The sequence below is a fragment of the Suncus etruscus genome, chromosome X (genome assembly GCF_024139225.1).
Source record: "Suncus etruscus isolate mSunEtr1 chromosome X, mSunEtr1.pri.cur, whole genome shotgun sequence".
NCBI lineage: Eukaryota > Metazoa > Chordata > Mammalia > Eulipotyphla > Soricidae > Suncus > Suncus etruscus.
In genome coordinates, this window is record NC_064868.1 from 90,975,356 (window position 1) to 90,994,840 (window position 19,485).

The window sequence follows — 19,485 nt, forward strand, 5'->3', positions numbered from 1 at the left end:
ATACTTGTATATGGCAAGGCCTTGGCTAGTCCTCACATGAAAGACTTAGGAAGCTGTACTAGTGCTCTTGTGATGATAAAAAATCACTGAAAACCAGGAAGACTGAGACATCCAAGAGGGCAGAGTGCTGTATCTCTCCTGAAGTGGCTCAGTTTGCTGAATAGAGGATCAGTGCACAACACTTGAATACTCCGTTTTCATTCCACCAATCCAAGAGACAAGCTCAAAGCACCAGATTTGACAGGAAAGAAGGACTGGATTTTTCTATGAAAGATATATGGGCCACACTAGTGGTATTCAGGGCTTACTCTAGACTTCGTGCTCGGTAGTCAGTCTAGGTCAGGGGTCTCAAACTCGCGGACCGCGGGCCATTTGTGGCCCTCAGTACAACATTTTGTGGCCCACGGCAGCCTTCAAATATCATAGTATTCGCGATTGCAATAAAAATTGCATTAGTAAGAAAAAAATCGCATTAAACATTCGCATGCCCTGAGCAGTTCTGTTCGGGGTATGCAAATGTTTAATGCACTTTTTTGCGATTTTTTTACTAATGCGATTTTTATTGCAAATATTTGGTAAGCGAATAATCGCAAATACTTTGCGCCTAGCGCAGACATCATTTCCGCTGCTCCTGCCTGCTGTCCCTTGCATTATTGGAGGCCTAAGGGATAGATGGGAGAGAAGTTTATTACAGAATTAGATTTTGTCATACCTTCATCATGACTTCATCAAAGCCTGCAGTGAAGAGAAAGATTGATGATGAGCACAGACAATTTCAGGAAAAGTGGGAGATGCAGTATTTCTTTGTTGAGCACAGGGGCATCCCCACATGTCTTATTTGCTCAGAGAAAGTTGCAGTGCACAAGGAATACAACTTGAAACGCCATTATTCAACTAAACATGCTGAGGAATGTGCAAAATATCAAGGAAATGAGAGAGGCAAGTAGGGTGTCAGTCTTAAAGCATGTCTAATGAGGCAACAAGATTTCTTCAAGAAAGCAACCAAAGAGAATGTTGCATCAGTCGAAGCTAGTTACATGGTTAGTGAGATGATTGCTAAGGCAGGGAAACCATTCACAGGAGGAGAGTTTGTTTTAAAACTGCATGTTACAGGCTGCAAGTATTATCTGTCCGGAAAAGAAAGGTCAGTTTAGCAAAATCAGCCTTTCTGCCAACACTGTGGCAGAGTGCATTTCTGACATGTCAAGTGACAGTTATCATCAACTGTGTGAGAAAGCCAAATGTTTTGATGCATACTTAGTTGCTCTTGATGAGGACACAGATATAACAGACATTGCGCAGCTCACAATTTATGTCCATGGTGTTGATTGCAATTTTGAATTGATAGAGGAGCTGCTCACAATAATTCCAATGCATGGCCATACCACTGCTAATGAGATATTTTGGCATCTGTGTGATGCCATTGAGAATACAGGTTTGCCATGGAAGAGGCTTGTTGGAATAATAACCAATGGAGCGCCATCGATGGCAGGGAGGAAAAATGGACTGGTGGCACTTGTTCAAAAAAAACTTGAAGAGGAGGGTGTAGAGAAGGCCATTGCTCTTCACTGCATTATCCATCAGCAGGCCCGTTGCAGTAAACACCTGCCGTGTGACAATGTGATGTCTGTTGTTGTGAAATGCATCAATCAAATCAGATCCAGGGGCTTAAAGCTTAAAGGTTCCATGCTTTTTTTTTAGAGGAAATGGTGTCAGAATATGGATATGTGCTTTATTTCACCGAGGTACATTGGCTCAGCAGGGGAAATGTCCTGAAAAGATTTTTTTTGAGAGAAGAAGTGAAAGCCTTCATGGAGAAGGATGGGAATGCTGTTTTGAGTTGAGTGATCACAAATGGCTCATGGACTTAGCTTTTCTTGTTGACATCACACATAAGCTGAATGTACTAAACAAGATGTTACAAGGCCCAGGGCAGCTTATCAGTGCTGCCTATGACAATGTGAGAGCATTCTCCACAAAACTTGTGTTATGGAAATCCCAGCTCTCTCAGACAAACCTTTGCCATTTCCCAGCATGCAAGGAACTTGTGGATGCAGGCATACCATTCAGTGGTGAGAAATATGTTGATGCTATTTTTAAGCTAGAGAAGGAATTTGATCACAGATTTGCAGACTTCAAAAAGCACAGAGCCACTTTCCAAATTTTTGTGGACCCCTTTTCCTTTGATGTGCTAGATGCCCCTCCTGTGCTTCAAATGGAGCTCATTGACCTGCAATGCAACTCTGATATCAAAGCTATGTTCAGGGAGATTAGTGGAAAAGCAGACATGCATGGGCAATTTTTGAGAGAATTGCCCGCCCCCCCAGCTTCCCTGAGCTTTCCCGAATGTTCAAGCGCACCATGTGCCTTTTTGGGAGCACATATTTGTGTGAAAAGTTATTCTCCACATTGAACTTCAATAAGTCAAAGTACAGGTCTGTACTTAATGATGATCATCTTCAAGCCATACTGAGGGTCTCAACTGCTTCCTCTCTAAAGCCAAGTGTGGTTCAGATTTGTGAGAAGAAGCGCTGTCAAGTCTCTGGCAGCAAGGAATAGGCAAAAGGTGCCATGTTCAGAAGAACTGTTCATGATCTTCACTCAATGTTCTATTCATATTCAGAAGAAATAATTAAAACTGTTAATAATGACGTTTGAGGACTTTTTTTGTGAAATCCCTTATGGGGCCCTGCCTCACCCCAACTTTGCCTCCTGCAACCCCCAGGTAAATTGAGTTTGAGACCCCTGGTCTAGGTACTTGGGACCACTTGTGGTACCAGGGACTGAACTGGGATTGGCCATATGCATGCCAAGTTCCTTACCTATCTCTCTGGCCCACGATTGATCTTCAAAAGAGCATATTTTGTGCAGCCATACTTAAAGAAGGACTGCTTTCCCATTTACTCAAGAGCTATGGCTTGAACTTCGCCTTTGAAATCTATTCTTTGTCTTTGGAGTGCTGGGAATGAAGCCCAAGCTCTCCCAAATACAAGCCAGGTACCCTGCCACTGAGCCACAGTTCCACCATGAACTCTGTTTTTAGCATTTATATTCTGTTCCTGGAAGCATGGCCACAAATGGTAGTCACTATTCGTTTTCACTTTTGAAAAATACTTTCTTTTCTTGTAGGCACTGAGGTTTATAATACTATTTCTTTTGGACATGGTGATGGGGTTTCTTGAATAAATCATTCTAGCACTACAGTCCACTTTCCTTCCCCGTTGGCTTAGTGTCCCCTTCCCCCATTCTGTTCACACCACACTATACTCCAGTGACAGCTGCCTACTAAATACCACTCCTCAGTTGTGTCATTTGGGGGCATTGGTTGCTCCCCTATTCTTTTCTTTATATCCTGTATGTGAGATTATCTTGTGTCTGTCTCTCTCTTTCTGACTAACTTCACTCAGCATGGTTCTCTCAGATCCATCCACATAGCAGCAAATTACATGACTTCATCTTTTTACTTATGTCAGTGTAATATTTCATTATGTAGATGTACCATAGTTCCTTTATCTAGTTATCTTACTAGGACACTTGGTTTGTTTCCAGGTTTTGGCTATTGTAGACAGTGCTGCAATGAACATAGGAGTGAAAATGTCTTTTTGGCACAGAATTTTGGAGTCCTTGGGGGTATATTCCAAGAAGTGGAAATTCTGTATCATATGGGAGCCTAATTTTTTGAGGAAATTCCATATTGTTTTCCCAAAAGGCTAGCCCAATCAATGTGCTCAGCAGCAGTGAATAAGGGTCAGTGGAGGCACATTCTTGTGATTTCTGTGGAACTCTGCGTAAATCAAAGAGTTGGTAAGAAGGTGTGACTTGTATGAGATCCGAAAGTGGTAATCAGTTCCTAATTTTCTTGAAATGAGACTTTCAACTCAGATGGGCATAGGAGGGTCTTTTTAGAGTGTAATGACAGGGTTGACAATTTCGAGGTTGCGTTTGGGAGTCTACACACTTTGCAGAGGCTGTGACATCAGTACTGTTTCAAGCTAGAAAGCAGCTTCCAAAGCAGCTCCTGCATGGAGGGTATGACTTGGATCTTGGTCCTCGTGCTGATAAAGGAGTTTTTAAGATTGTTCAAAATAGCACCCCAGGGGCCAGGAGGTGCATCTAGAGGAGTTCTGGGTCCAATTTCCAGCACAGCATGTCCCTTGTATATCAGCAGGAGGAGCCTCCAAGCACCAGCAGGAGGAGCCCCCAATCACCACCAGGTGTGTCCCCCCAAGCCACACTGAACCCCAAGTTTCAGTGTGAGCCTTGTCACATATTTAGATACATGAGCTCCAGGTGGGCCACCTGCATGTTATGATTGGGTGAGTGAAGCCTCTGCTGTGTGTGCCCTGCAGGACATGCGGAGCCTGAGATTTGCCCTGAAGCAGGAGGGCCACAGCCGGCGGGACATGTTCGACACCCTCACCAAGTACGCCTTTCCCTTGGCACACAGTCTGGTAAGTCAGTGCCCCATAACTCCACTTTATGAGGCCCTACTAAATACCACTCCTCTTTCCTGTACTCTGTGCAGGCCTTCCTTGGGGTACCATATGGGGTATGTATTTCATGGGGTGTTGTGTGGGATAGATGGCCCAGCAATGGTGATAGTGGAAATTGTGGGGGCCCCAAGTACACCATCTAGCTGGGCCCGTCCTCTTGGAGAGTGCCAAGGAAGGGAGATGACTTGGACTACTCCATATAATCACAGACCAGGAGTGGCAAGAGGCTTGGTTTTTTATCTGTATTTGTTTCAATTCTTTCTTGTGTGGTTGGTTTGTGGGGGTCACATCCAGCAGTGCCCAGAGCCCAAAAACCATTGAAAAATGAAATGATTTCTTGGCCCAGAGAGCTAGCTCACATTGCTGTAGCACATACTTTACATGCACAAGATTCTGGTTCAGGTTTGGCTCCTGGCACTACAAGGTTCCCTGAGCACCACTAGGAATAACCCCTGAGGAGAGAGCTAGGGGTATTTCCTGAAACGTGCCTTGTGTGGCCCAACCCTCCCCAAATAAATACATTTTCATTCGGACTTACTATCAACACACATTTGTCTGATATACCTACTTCATATACCTGGAGCCACATAAAATTTTGAGTGTAAAAAGTTAAAAAAAAAGCCCTGCTCTAACTATAATGCTGAGAGAAATGAGTCATAGGGAGGGACAGACATAGAATGATCATACCATTTGTGGGTTATAAAAAATATGATAGCATAGTAATTATATTGAGAGACAGTAGAGATGAGGGCCAGTTAGGGCAAAGAGTAGGGGCATGCAGTGAGGGCAGAAAAGGGAGCTGTAGGGCCGGAGAGATAGCATGGAGGTAAAGTGTTTGCCTTTTATTCCGAAGGACGGTGGTTCGAATCCCGGCATCCCATATGGTCCCCCGAGCCTGCCAGGAGCGATTTCTGAGCCTGGAGCCAGGAGTAACCCCTGAGCACTGCCGGGTATGACCCAAAAAAGGGAAAAGAAACAAAAAAGAAAAGAAAAGGGAGCACTGTGACAATGACAATAAGAGTTGGTAATGGTCACTCTGGACAAGAACTGGGTGCTGAAAGGAGGAAAAATGATATGCATGATACCCCTTCAGCAACAGTAATACAAACCACAGTGTCTAAAAAAAGAAGAAAAAAATCTGCTAAAGGCAGGGGGCGGATGGAGGAAGGGCTGGAGGGAAAGTGGGAACATTGGTGATGGGAAATGTGCCCTGGTGAAGGATGTTGGACATTATATGATTGAAAACAACTTTAGAACTCTGGGTCTCATGGTGATTCAATTAAAGAAATTAATTATTAATAAAATAAAATAACAAGAAAAGTGAAGCCCTGCTCTAGTTCTGTTAGCTTGGAAGTTGCCCCCACTGAGATCCTGAACGAACTCCTTCCGAAAACCTTGCTGTGGGCACCCCATTTGCTTTCTCAACCACATCCCCAGCACAGTACCCACTAGACACATTTAGTGCAGTGCCCTTTGACTGGGAGTGGTGCAATAGACATGGTTTGTGGGGCTTCAAAGAAGAGTAGGCAGTTATAAAAAAAAATTGAGGGCAGAGCACTTTTCCTCTCTTCGTTTCTGGGCCATCCCCAGCGATGCTCGGCATTTACCCTGGCTCTGTACTCAGGACTCACTCCTGGCAGTTCTTAGGAAAAATATGGGGTGCCAGCGCCAGAACCCGGATCAGCTGCATACAAGGCCAGCACCCTGCCTGCTGTGCTATCATCTGTCCAGCCCACGAATATTTCCATTGGATCCGAGGAAGATGGAAAAGACGTCTAGTTGGAGGACTACAAGGAGGAGTCTTGCTTCCAAAAGCCCAAGGGAAATGGGAGCTTTTTCTTTTTCCTCCATTGTGGGTCTGGGAGTTCAGGGTCACCCTGGTGATACTCAGGGCATCCAATTCAGAGTCTCATATATACCAAGCATGGACTCAACCCCTTTGCTACCCCTCCCTGCCCCCATTACCCCCATGAGGAAGTAAGTCTTGACAAGGGTGCTGGAGAAGGTGAGTGTTGGGATTAAGCCTGGCTCCTTGGTGTAGGAATTCCTCAGAGAAAGGAACCTTATATGGCCCCAGGGAAGTTCTGAGAGGGGACTGAGGGGTCCCCTCTCAGAACTTCCCTGGGGTAACCCTCCTGAAACATGCTCCTCAGTGCTTCTTATGGGCCTTGGCATTTTGAACTAAATTTACTATCTGATCCCTGAGACCATATCTGGACCAAGCAAGCTGGCTTCCAAGCCCCTGAATCATGCTCCAGAACCCCACTTTGCATTCTCCTCCTTCCCTATGGCTGTGTGTGCTGCTCTGGATGTTCAAGGCAGGGCCTGAACTTCCAGTTGAACTTGAGGCACTTAGACATGGACCCTCCTCTGCCCCTGCACCCCCCATCCCAGACCATTGATTCTTTCTGAGTCCCATCAATCCAGTCTGATTTGACAATTGTTTAGATAATGTTTTCCATTACAGCCAAAGCATTTGCTTACGGGTTTCATTTTTGCTTTGCTTTTCAAACACTGGCTGGCAATGCTGCCAATTCCTCAAACGGCATGTAACTCAATTCTAGTTGTAAGTCACTGATAGGTTCCTGTGATAATAAATGTGGAAATGCAGCTGCTAGTGTGGCCATTTTTCAAGGCCAGAGCAAAAATTGTGTTCATCTGGACACAGCCTGAAGTGTCCCAGAAATAAAAAGAGAGATAGAAGAAGAGAAAAGAAAAGAAAAAAGAGAGTGTTCCTTTCCTGTTTGCTGTGCTGGGAGTGAGGGAGGGAGAGAGAGAGAGAAAGAAGAGAAATGGAAAGAAAAGGAAAAAGAAAAGAAAGAAGAAAAGTGGGTGTGTTCCTTTCCTGTTTTGCTGTGCTGTGGCCCAGATAATATGCCTGTGAGAAGCGACTTTTTCAAACTTTGATGAAGTCACATTACCCACTGAGCAGGTCGCAGTCAGCATGATGAGATGAGTAGGAAAGTCATGGCACCTAACAAATATCAGACAGAAGGTGGCCGAGAACTATTTTTGGGGTGTGTGGATTGGGGGATGATCTTGGACAGGTGAAGGCTCACCTGGGTGTTCTAAGCATCTGGATCTCAGAAAGATCTTTCCTCTTCCAGGGGAGCCATTTGTGCCCTCCTTTCCTTTGTGCCTGTGACCACCTTGGCTATGCTGCTCAGATACTGATTTGCGGGTCAGAAACAGGTTTTTTTTGAGGGGGTGTGATTCACTTGGGCTCATATACTAAGTTTGAGGGGATTTTTGATGGGGTTTTTTGTTTTGTCTTTTGGTTTTTGGGTCACATCTGGTGGCACTCAGGTTACTCCTGGCACTGTACTTAGAAATCGCTCCTGGCAGGCTCGGGGGCAATGAGATACTAGGAACATAACCTAGGTCCGTCCCGGGTCAGCCATGTGCAAGGCAAACACCCTGCCGCTGTGCTATCTACCCGGCCCATCACATACTTAGTGTAATAGTTTCAGGCATATCAGTTGTGGGGGATTACACAGTTGGTTTCAGGATCACCCCCCACGGAGGAAATAGATGGTTGGCAGGTGGGGGCAGGTGATAAACTGCACCTTCTCTTCCAGATGGTAGAAAGAGGCACAAGAGAAGGTGTGCGCACCCTTCACCGACCCAGGATGTTAGTGTGTGACTGCAACCAGACTTTTAGCTGCTGGGTCCCCACAGCTAGCTGTGGTTGAAGCCTGGCAGTCTGTGCCTCAGAGGTTCAGTGTGAGGCTGTGCCCCTACCTCCTCGCTGGCTCCCCTCCAGTCACTCTGGCTCCTCCAATATTGCCACGCCACTGTGGCTCACATGGGTGCGTGCATCTGTTGTGGCCATTTGAATGAGAGGCACAAAAGAGCCTGCAAATAAAGGACTAATTCTAGGGGGTGTCAGGGGAGGGGGAGCGACGCTTGCCTCATTTTTCCTTTCCCAAATGGGGACAGTTTTAGAAATTGCTTTGACATTTGAAACCAGCCTGGAATTTAGCAGACTCCTGCATTGGGCACTGATTGTTGAATTAACAGGTGAAAGCAAATAGCTTATTCCCTCCCCAACGGGGGCTGGTATGTGGCGCGTTGCCTCCTGGGTGCACCTGCGGGCGGGCACGATTGCTTTTAAGGCGGGCTGTGCCCACGGGATTGAAATTGCTGTTGCTTCTCCAGCTTCTCCAATCAGCAGTGCACTTGACTAATGCAAGGGCTAATCAGACTTGCGTCTATTTCCCTCCCTGGCATATTACCCAGGCCTGGCCTTGCTTTTATAAAATGCCTTATCTGAATAAGTATTTGCTTTTCAGTCTAACTTATTTCACTTGGCATGGCCCCTTTTGCTTCTAGATGTGGGCTAGCCCAAGCTGGGGTTCAGCTTTCCTTATTGCCAAAGATTATTCTGCTGTGCATACATACTGCAGCCCCATTTTCTCTCATTGAGCTTCTTAGGGTATTAGCAGGTCTTGGCTCTTATTTATTGTCTTTACAATAAACAGTGTTAAGGGGTCTCCAGGGCTATACTTCTTGATGCCCCTGGGGGCTATGGAGTGTCAGATATAAAGCTTGGGGCCTCACACATACAAGCCATGTTTTTTAGCTCTTGGAGCTGTCTCCCCGACCCTTGCCAGTATTTTGTGTGCCTTCAGCCCAAGGGTCGCTTATGGCATCCAGATTTCAAAATTCCAAACACCACTCTCTCCCCCTTTGCCCAAACTCAGCTCTTAGATTTCCTGGAGTTGCCTTTACTGAGAGGTACTCGATGTCCCTCACAGCATGGCTGGTACCTTGCTCCTTTCCACACATGCCCTGGCCCCTCTAGCCAGATGGCTCCACTCACTGCTCTCACACAGTGCCATAAAGCAGTGGCTCTTCTAAGTCTGTCTTCTCAAAACTGCTGCATCTCCCCCTGCTCACACTGCAGGGTCTGGGGAAGAACCCATTTCTGGCCTCTCCCGGCTTCTCAGGTACACTCCATATGTTGGCTTGCCACCACTTCCTCCATCTTTCTGAGCCAACAAGAGTGTGGCCCTGACCTCCTAGCTCCTTGAAGGACTTCCATTTTCCCATTACCTTCTCTGATTCCTTCCTTCTGCCTCTTCCATTTCTAAGATGGGTTGGGTGCTGGGAAATCCAAGGATCTCTTCCCATCTTCAAAGTTAGCTGCTGTGGAATAGTGATAGTCACCGGCCTCATGAGTTCCTGTTTGTCTTGTTTGATGGCATGCCTTAGTATCATTCCCCTTCCACAGTCTGGTTGCAGTTGAAGAGAACTGGTTTTGGGCCGATGGGTTTCTGTTTGTGCAGTCTCTGCATCTTCTCCCCTTTTACTTCCAGGCCTGGCATCTTGGCCTTGCTGTGTGTATTCTTCTCAGCAGGCACTTCCTGTCCAGCTTCTGAGTTTGAGTCTCCCACTTTCGAAGGCTTTTCCCAGGCAGAGTTATAAAGGCTTCTTTCCAGAGTTCTTCTGGTGCTGTTTTTTGTAATGACTCCCAAGCACTGTTCAGGGGAGTTTGGGGCCAAACCTGGTGATACTAAGCATAACCAACTAAGCTTAGTTTAATACTCACACCCCAAGATATGGCACTGCTTGGAATGCAGTTGATCACTTGATCAACTTCGGCAATGCTTGAAGACCATATACCTGTCAATGTCAGGGTGTTATCTGGTGCCAGTAAGCAAGCCTGTGTTTTATGCATGTGTATGCACATTCTGATCACTATCCTACCTCTTGAGCCCTTTGGTTAGAAATAAAAAGTTTTGAGGAGCTGGAGGAATTGTACAGCAAGAGGAGTGGCCAACCTCGAGTATGATTCCTTGCACTCCATATGGTCCCCCAAGCACTGCCAGAAGTGATCTCTAAGCACAGAGACAAAAGTAAGCCCTGAACACTGCTGGGTGTGGCTGCAAAACAAGTGTGAGTTTTTATTTTTTTTATCTATTGGGAACTTCTTCAGGGTTCCTGTAAAACATGTCTCTGATTTTTTCTTCCCTCATTTAACACCATTGTTGATTGTTCCATGATGTGAAATGCCTCCTTTTCCTGCATGTTGCATTCCTTGGGTCTTGTTTCTCTCTGTTCTTCCTCTTGCGTCAATCATTGTATACCTGTAACACTGTCTGAACAAACAGGCTTTGTAAGTTGGAACATCTGCCCAGGCAAGCCACTCTTCTTCCTTTTCCTCCTTTATTTTGCTCAGCAGGCATTTCCAGAATGCCTCCATTGTGACCATACCTGAACAGAGTGTTCCCTGTCCTCAAGGAGCACAGTTTTACTGGGTGCTGTAGACATACATGTGATTTAGATGTGCATGTTCAGGCAGTCAGAAAGCAGAAAATAAGGGCATTGGTGTACAGAAAGACTTCCTGGAGGAGGCAAATCCTGAAAAAGGAGCATTAGCAAGGTGGCCATAGTCATGAAACCTACAGGATCATGTGTGCCAGTATGAGGAGGATAGACACAGGCTGGGCCACATGTGGGTTGGTATCCGTGTATGAGAGGGATGAGATATGACAAGCCTTTAAGCTGTGGGCTGGAGTAATAGTATAGCAGGTGGGTTGCCTTCCACACTCCTGACCTGGGTTCAATCCCCAGCATCCATATGGCCCCTCGAGCACAATCTAAGTACAGAGCCACGAGTAAACCCTGAGCACCACCAGATATGTAACCCAAAAACAAACACGCAAACAAGGCCTTTAGATTGGTTGAATATGGTTGAGGGCAGATGGGATAATAGCAAGGGATAATTCAATCTAGAAATTCACGTGGAAAGTATGGTGGGTAGGTGAAATGGGAAGGAAGGAAGATATGGTGAACTCCATTTTGGGTATACTGAGTCACAGATGTCTTCAGGTCAGCCAAGCCAGTGATGGGCACATTAAACCAGACACCTGGGCCATGGAAAGATATATTTGGTAAGCTGAATGTGATCATGGAGCCAAAACTTGCCAGGAGAGAGAATTAAAGTACCCAGAAAAATGTCAAATGGTCATGATTGTGGATGTTTACTAAAAGCCATTTTTCCCAAAATGGTTTCAAGTGACATTTCAAAAATACTTTCTAGGGCCTTTGCTGACTGAATGAATATGCACATTTATATCTGGAAGGAAAAACAAAAAGTGTTAGAAATAAGACCAGGAGGATTGACACGAATGGAAGTAGGAATTATCATTTCTATGCTACCATTGACCTTCTTGACTTATTACTTTTGATGGAATTGCATGAATTTTCTTACTGAGTTGCTTTTGATGGAACTGTATGAATTACCTTACTGTAAGCTAGGCCAAGAATCACTGTAGAGCAGGAAGATGATACTCTGAATGATAAACTTTCCAAATTTCAATGCTTCCCATGCTTCTACCTTAAAATATTAGGTTCTCTTTTTCTGTCTCCATCATACCTGGCAACATGGGGGTGGCCAGTTCTAGCAGTACTCGGGGAACCAGACAGTACTGGGGATGGAACCCAGGGTTCCCATATACAAAGCCTACAATTATGCCTTTTGAATTGTCACCCTCACCCAAAATACTGACATTTTTCTGCCCAGCTTCGTGAAAGAATTTTATTTCTCATATGAAAAGATCTCGTTTCCTGAGCATATGTGACAAGATGAAAAGTTTAGTTTATATTTCCTGCACCCCTTTCCTGCACCCAAATGGTAGGGGAAAGCTTAAAAAATAAGTGGGATTAGAATTGGAATATTGCATGACTATAAATCAACTATCAATTACTTTTAAAACTTGCAGTTCATATAAAAGAGTAAATAAAAAACTTTAAAAATATAACCAGCTCAAAAAGAAAAAAGACAAATGTCTGGGATCGAGCCATAGTACAATTGTTAAGGTATTTGCCTTAATTCTCCAGCATCCCATCTTGCTCCCTCCCCCCCCAAGCACCATCAATGGTAATTCCTGAGTACAGAGCCAGAAATAACCTCTGAGCATCACCAGATGTGACCCCAATTAAATAAAATTTAAAAAGTTTTCAGTTGCGGAAATTAAACTCAAAAATAAGTATTAACTTCAGTTGCTCAAACTTGGGAAAATTCTTCCAAAGAGAAGTGATGAACAGTTGTCAGAATCCCCTCTGTTTGCTTTACAAAAGGCTGTGGGTGCTTTTGGCTGCTCACAGGAGTAACATCATTCAAAAGGCCCATGAAACCTCCACAACTTTGCGATTTCTGCCCCCTCCCCAAGGCCCACAGAAATGCTTTTCTTCTCTAGCTGCCTTCCTTGAGTACACTATTTCTGCTTTTGACATTAAACTTTCCCCAAATCACTTCTGAAATTTACCATGGCCAATTTGAGGATCAGGGGGATGAAGAGCCTCCAGAGGCCTCTCTTGAGATGTAGGTACACAAGTTCTGCTATGGACAACTCTCCCTCCTGGAAGAAGGAAAGTTGTGAATAAGCATCTTTCTTTTTAACTAATCAATCCAAGAAATGCTTTCAATGGTTTATTTGAGGGCCACAGCCAGTGGTGATCACATCCATGCTGGAGGCTGAACCTGGGCCTATACTCCAGCCCTTTGAATTCTCTCACTGGCCCTAGATAAATGTTTTCAGCCAGGCAATGCGTCTTTCTACAGTGCCATTATGGAAGTAATGGCTAAGTGAAAGCTAAAATTGGTTGTCATTTCAGGATTGTGCCCCCCACAAGGCACAACTGTGCTAAATGTAACAAAATTAAAATAACAACTTACATTCTCTTGTGTCAGAGCTGTTTTTATCCCTGGTGTGAAATCAGAGATTTTTTCATCTCAACTTTGTCCTTTAGCGTTTTTCAAATGTTACTTTGTGCTATTTTTAATCCTGGAAAAAATGCACATGGTTGCCTTTTTTAAAAAATCTTCATGCCTAGTAGGAATCTGAGTTGGTGTCATGCCAGAATACTGATAAAGTGCCAAATAAAGGAAGACCCCTCCAATCCCCAGAACCTGTGCTGGGCAGCTGGAGATCTGGTTTGTTTGGATTTTGTTTTAGTTTTTGGGCCACACCCAGTGGCGTTCAGAAGTTACTCCTAGCTCTACAATCAGGAATCATTCCTGGAAGGCTTGGGTATTTGTAGAAGTGTGGATAAATCCTCACTTCCCAATCCTGAGAAAAAGGGGACTCAAGAATGGAAGAGGGCCACTGCAGGAAATAATCCAAACCAGAGAGATGAAGGACCTTTACACCATGTGAAGAGAGTAAAACTTGCAAGGACCCATCCTTATTACCACCCCAATTGGGGAAAGAGCCTTTCCAGAGGTTCTTCCTGTCCTGGTGGGTTTTTGATAGGTAAAAGTGGAGTCACAGTAGTTAAGGGTGAAGTCTGATATGCCATACCCAATTTAAAGTAAAGACTGATTACCCCAACATCTCTCCCTCCTGAGATTACTAAAATGCAGAAATATGAGAAAGGAGCTAAAGGAGTATTTGTATTTTGCATAGGCACAGTAAAAACAGGAAATTAAAGAGAAAAAATTAGCCTTAGAGCAGGGAGATCTTTCCCAGGAAGCATCTGATCACACTTTCAACTGCAGACTAGACAGTCTTAAGTTTGCCTAACGCCAGGGAGTATTTTCTTTTAAATCCCGGGAAAAGTTCTCCTTATGGTGGTTATTGTAATCAGGCTATGTAATTAAAATTCTTGGGTTTTTCACAGGCCCTATGTCATAGTTAGGGTGTCACGAAGCATGTCCTGGTTCTGTGTCGTCATAAGGGTAGCAGGAAGCCTGTCCCAGTTGCAAATCATTGTCAGGGTGGTATGGAAACCTGCCCCCGTTCTGATGATCGGACCCAAAGTTCAGGAGTATATGGTGATCTCAGAGCAACTGAAGCTTAAGTCAATATGACAATGTTCAGGGTAAAAGTTCCACCTGTAACATACAAAATTTGGAGTTCCTATTCCTAGTAGACAGGAACTCCTCTTGCATCAGATTTCCCCCCATTTTACTGGCTCTATGCAAAAAGGAAAAGGATAATGCCACAAGGTGCTATTGAGGCACCAGGGGATTATGGTTAAACTGTAGTATCTATCTCTCAGTTAATGTCATGCTCAGTAATCCCTGATACATAAATCTAGTAACATCACTGTTCCCCAGGAAATACATATAGAGAAATACACATATCCCCTACTATTTTCTAAGTCTTAGGTGGGTAGAGTCTGGATTACTGCTTCAGTCAACTGTCAGTTGATGGCAGTCAGAGAGGTGATGGGAATGTTCTGTAGCTGCTGGCTGGAGTCAAGGGCATAGATAGTTCCTTGATCCAAGGTCCACTCAGAAAACTGATTCTGGTTGTGGGATTCTGGTCGTGGCCAACAGTCCACGGTGATGAGAGGTGGAAAGGGGTGGGGCAGTGCCCCAGGTCACAAGGAGTATAGAGCTGTACAGGTATAGGGGCTTAATACGGAGGATAGCGAATCCAAATCTGGGATAAGTGAACATAGGGAAATAATAGAAAAGGTTTTGCAGAGTAGCAGGCAGGGGAGGGGAAAGAAGAACTATGTATAACACAGATGGGAATTGTGTACAGCACAAACAGATATAAGATATAAAGGACACTGTTTTAATGGGATAGACTCTTTGATCTCTTTCTCCTCTGATTCATTGTTTGTGTATAGATATGTTACCAACTTTTGTGTATTGACTGTGGCTGGCCACTTTGCTATATTGGCTTATTGTTTTTAGGAACTTATTTGGAATCTTTAGGGTCCTCAATGTATATCATCATGTCATCTTCAAATAAAGACTGTTTTACTTATTTTCCCATTTCTATCCCTTTTTATTCTTTTCCTTGCCTGACTGCTGCTGTTGGGACTTCTAATATGTTAAATAAGAGTGTAGACAGTGGAATGAAGTCCTTGCCTTGTGCCTCTCATCATTACTTCAGTTTTTGTAGGTTGTTAATAGTGGAGATTTAGATTCCCATTACTTGAGAAGGGATCTATTATTATTTATACCAGATGGCTACTGTCCAGGTTATTTTCTTCACCATGCAGTAGTACTTGTGTATGCCCCCAAAAATTGCCAACTAGTTATTCTGTTGAGCTAACTGAGGTTTAAGGCTGTTTACTGTGTGAGAAATAGGAGTGCCATATCCCACCGCTCCCAATATAAGAGATGTATATAGTAATGTTCCCACACAAATGCTAGCATCTGTGTAGTTTTTTGGCTTAGAGAGTAGTTGGATGTAAGATAGAGCCAATCTCTGACCTAGGAGTGGCATATTAAAATTAAAGACAGAAGGATGGGATCCCCAGGCTTGAAGAAAAGGTTTTCAAGGCCTCTTCACCACCAACTTTAAATTTACCTATCAAGGAGGTAGATGTGTGTGGGTGATGGTGGAAGGGTAGAAGGGAGCATAGAAACACTGGTAGAGGAAAGCTGACACTGGGGGTAGGAATGGTGTTGGAATATTGAATGCCTAAGACTCATCTATCAGGAACTTTGTAATCTATGGCTCTTTAATTAAATAAGAATAAATTTTTTTGGTTTTTCGGCCACACCCATTTGTTGCTCAGAGGTTACTCCTGGCTAAGCACTCAGAAATTGCCCCTGGCTTGAGGGAATCATATGGGACGCTGGGGGATCGAACCGCGGTCCTTCCTTGGCTAGCGCTTGCAAGGCAGACACCTTACTTCTAGTGCCACCTCGCCGGCCCCAGAATAAATTATTTTTAAAATGATGTAGTGCTGTGCACTTCGTGACAGCATTGTTTTAGAAATATCAAACTGTGGGGCCGGAGAGATAGCATATAGGTAAGGCGTTTGCCTTTCATACAGAAGGTCATTGGTTCGAATCCTGGCATCCCATATGGTTCCCTGAGCATGCCAGGAGCGATTTTTGAGCATGGAGCCAGGAGTAACCCCTGAGCACTGCAGGTATGACCCAAAAACAAAAAAAAAAAGAAATATCAAACTGTGATGTGGTTTCTTAAATTTCCTGAAATATTTATAGCAAGTGGCTCTCTGCAGGTGTAATGGGAAGTAGCAGCATCAATCATTGAGAGCTTCTAGGCACGTGCCAACATACAAGGTGCCTTGCTTGTCCACACTTCCAGAGCATGTGGATGCTGCCCAGATTTTGCACTGTCATTTCTGAATGAGTTCCCAAATTAGATCACCTTGGGACATTGCTTCATTTCCATTAATGCCACTTGTTTCTATTGCAATCAGAACTCTTTGAGGCCTAGTATAGAAATGTTGTACAGATAGTTTTGGTTTGAGCTCTGCCTTTCATCTCACAATAGTGTGGAAGCTCGCCATTTTAAAATATAAGATACAAAAGATAACTACTAAAAAGGAGATGCACTCTTATGAATGAGTAAGAATTAGAAAGTGATGGGCCCGGAGAGATAGCACAGCAGTGTTTGCCTTGCAAGCAGCCGATCCAAGACCAAAGGTGGTTGGTTCGAATCTCGGTGTCCAATATGGTTCCCCGTGCCTGCCAGGAGCTATTTCTGAGCAGACAGCCAGAAGTAACCCCTGAGCACCGCTGGGTGTGGCCCAAAAACCAAAAAAGAAAAAAAAAAAGAATTAGAAAGTGATATCAAAAATCCTTCTGGTGGGCAGATTTCCTCCATTATCCCTGTCTGCCACCAAAAAAAAATCAGCAGCCCCTTCCCATAGCAGACATCTTGCCGGCAGTGAAATGGCCCAGCTCCACAATTAAGTATGAAAAGAACATGATGCCACTAAATCTTCCGAGGTAAACTAATCTGGGCTGACAACTCTGGGGCCTTCTCAGAATGAGGGTGGGCAAATTTCCTTTTCTACCTGAACGCATGACAACCTGCTACCACACCTCATACCCTCTAAAACAGAAATGGCTCAGTCCACAACTGAATCTCATTAATCTGCCAAGCCACCAAATCATTCTGGCTCTATAGCTCCTAGACCATGTGGCCACATACAACATACAACACCTCCAAATTCTGTAGTACTGTCAGCCCAGTAAAATCACAGAAAATTTGATGGGAATGTTGCATAGAAGTCCACCAATTCAGTGAGCTTAAATAATAATACAAATGCTCAACAAGCACTAACCAGTCCAATAAATCCTCATCATTGAGAAATATAACACTTACCACAAATTGACTTTTATTGATCTAAATTTTAATAATTCCATTTGCTTTTGTGTTATAATAGGCAATATGAAGTAAATTTGGGGGGGGGTCACATCTGGCAGCGCTCAGGGGTACTCTGGGCTCTGTGCTCAGAAATCGTTCCTAGCAGACACAGGGGACCATATGAGATGCCGGGATTCAAACCACCTTCCATCCTGGATTGGCTGCATGCAAAGCAAGCACCCTACCTCTGTTCTATCTCTTCAGCCCAATATGAAGTAAATTTGTTTGTGCCCACAAGAGGACATGTAGGGGTAGTGGGAAGGAAACTGGGACCATTGGTGAGGGAATGTCACACTAGGATTGGTGTTGCGACATTTAATGCTTAGAACAACTGTATTCTGAACAACTTTGTAAATCATGGTATTATAATAAAGAAGAAATAAAATATCTGGTAAGTCAGACAACATTAATGTATATCGTTGTTCTAAGAAGAAAGCATGGCTGGGCCTTTGAACTAACAGTTTCATTTTTTGTTTTGAAAAAGACACAATATTTACATGTGTTTCAAATCACCTGTCATCATAAAGTAGGTCAATTGTACAGCACTTAACAGTGTTGAGTATTTACTAGTGTCAGGTACTGATGTATGTTGCAGCCACAGCTTCCAGGTCCCCAAGAACCCCAGATTCTGTTTCTAGATAAAGATACCACACATTTTAGTGCTGTTTTCACTGTGTCCCATCTGTGAGTTAAGCTTCGGTTCATAGGGATCACTTCTTTTCTCCAGTGGTACTGAATAATTAAACACTACCATGGCTTCAATACCAGGCTAAATCAGCAAAGGACTGGCTTAGCTGTCTTGGTTACTAATGTGTAGAAGGCCTGTTGTCCATCAAATAATGTCCAACGGGGTCCAGTATAGCCAAAATTACCACCTGCTGAGGGTGCTACTTGCTTTGGAAACTGCCAGAACATAGTCCATGGAATATGTTCTTGGTTAGTTTTTTGATTTATATCTCTTTCTCAGTTGTCCTGGAAGTGATGCTTTTCTGGAATTTGTCTGGAGTCTATTTAAGGGAACACTGGGCAGTCACTGTTGTGGGCTAATTACGGGGGTGTTTTGGGAATGGACAGCTCAATTAGCTGTTGGAAAGACTTGATCTGTTTGTAGTTCCAGAGAGATGGGAAGCCACATCTGGGTTAGGTTAATGACTTTAATCTCACTTATGCTGCAGCATTATTATGACTCTCACCTTAGAAGTGCAGAGATGGAGGCAAGAGACCATATAGGAAGGGAGTTGTTATAAAAATCCAAGTAGACAGTGGTGGATATTGGACCAGGCTGGTCTTGACAAAATGATGAGAATTTGGTGAGAAAGATGGGAATGACATATGCTGAAGTGGGTGGTACATGGAGGATCCAGATGGGAAACACAGTCAAGAGCAGTGTGTATTAGTCTTTTGAGTAGCTAGTGTGGAGAACAGGGTGAAGACTGGAGAGCAAGACCACCTTAAGATCCCTGGGTGCTGGGAACTTTGGAAGCTTGGAAATTTGTCAATATGGCCTTAAGAGGGAGCACAGGTGGGGAAAAGACATTCAAATACTGTGATTTCACAAAGCTCAGGGAATTGATTCAGAATTCACAGAGTCCAGATAAGGAAGAAGTTTTTTTTAAGTCCTTTGATTTTTTTAATAGATAAATACGTCATCAGGCTCCTTTGGAACAATCCCACTAAGTAATAATCATTCCCGAATTTTCAGTTATATTTTTGTTTGTTTGGGCCCACACCCAGTGGCCCTCAGGGGTTACTCCTGGCAGTGCTCGGAGGACCATATGGGTTGCTGGAGATTGAACCCAGGGTCAGGTTCATGCAAGGCAAACACCCCCCCTCTGAACTATCACTCCAATTCCATCAGTTATTTTTTAATGGATTTTGCCTGAATGATTGCTAATACC

General features: G+C 44.0%; 1 protein-coding gene across 1 annotated transcript in view; it reads left to right on the plus strand.

The window, feature by feature from the left end:
• The window catches only part of MTM1 (myotubularin 1), a 110,941-nt gene that overhangs the window by 56,365 nt on the left and 35,091 nt on the right, over positions 1 to 19,485 (plus strand). The window contains exon 6 of the mRNA XM_049767549.1: positions 4,350 to 4,451. Within this exon, the coding sequence (XP_049623506.1) occupies positions 4,350 to 4,451 (102 nt within the window). The remainder of the gene's footprint in view (positions 1 to 4,349; positions 4,452 to 19,485) is intronic.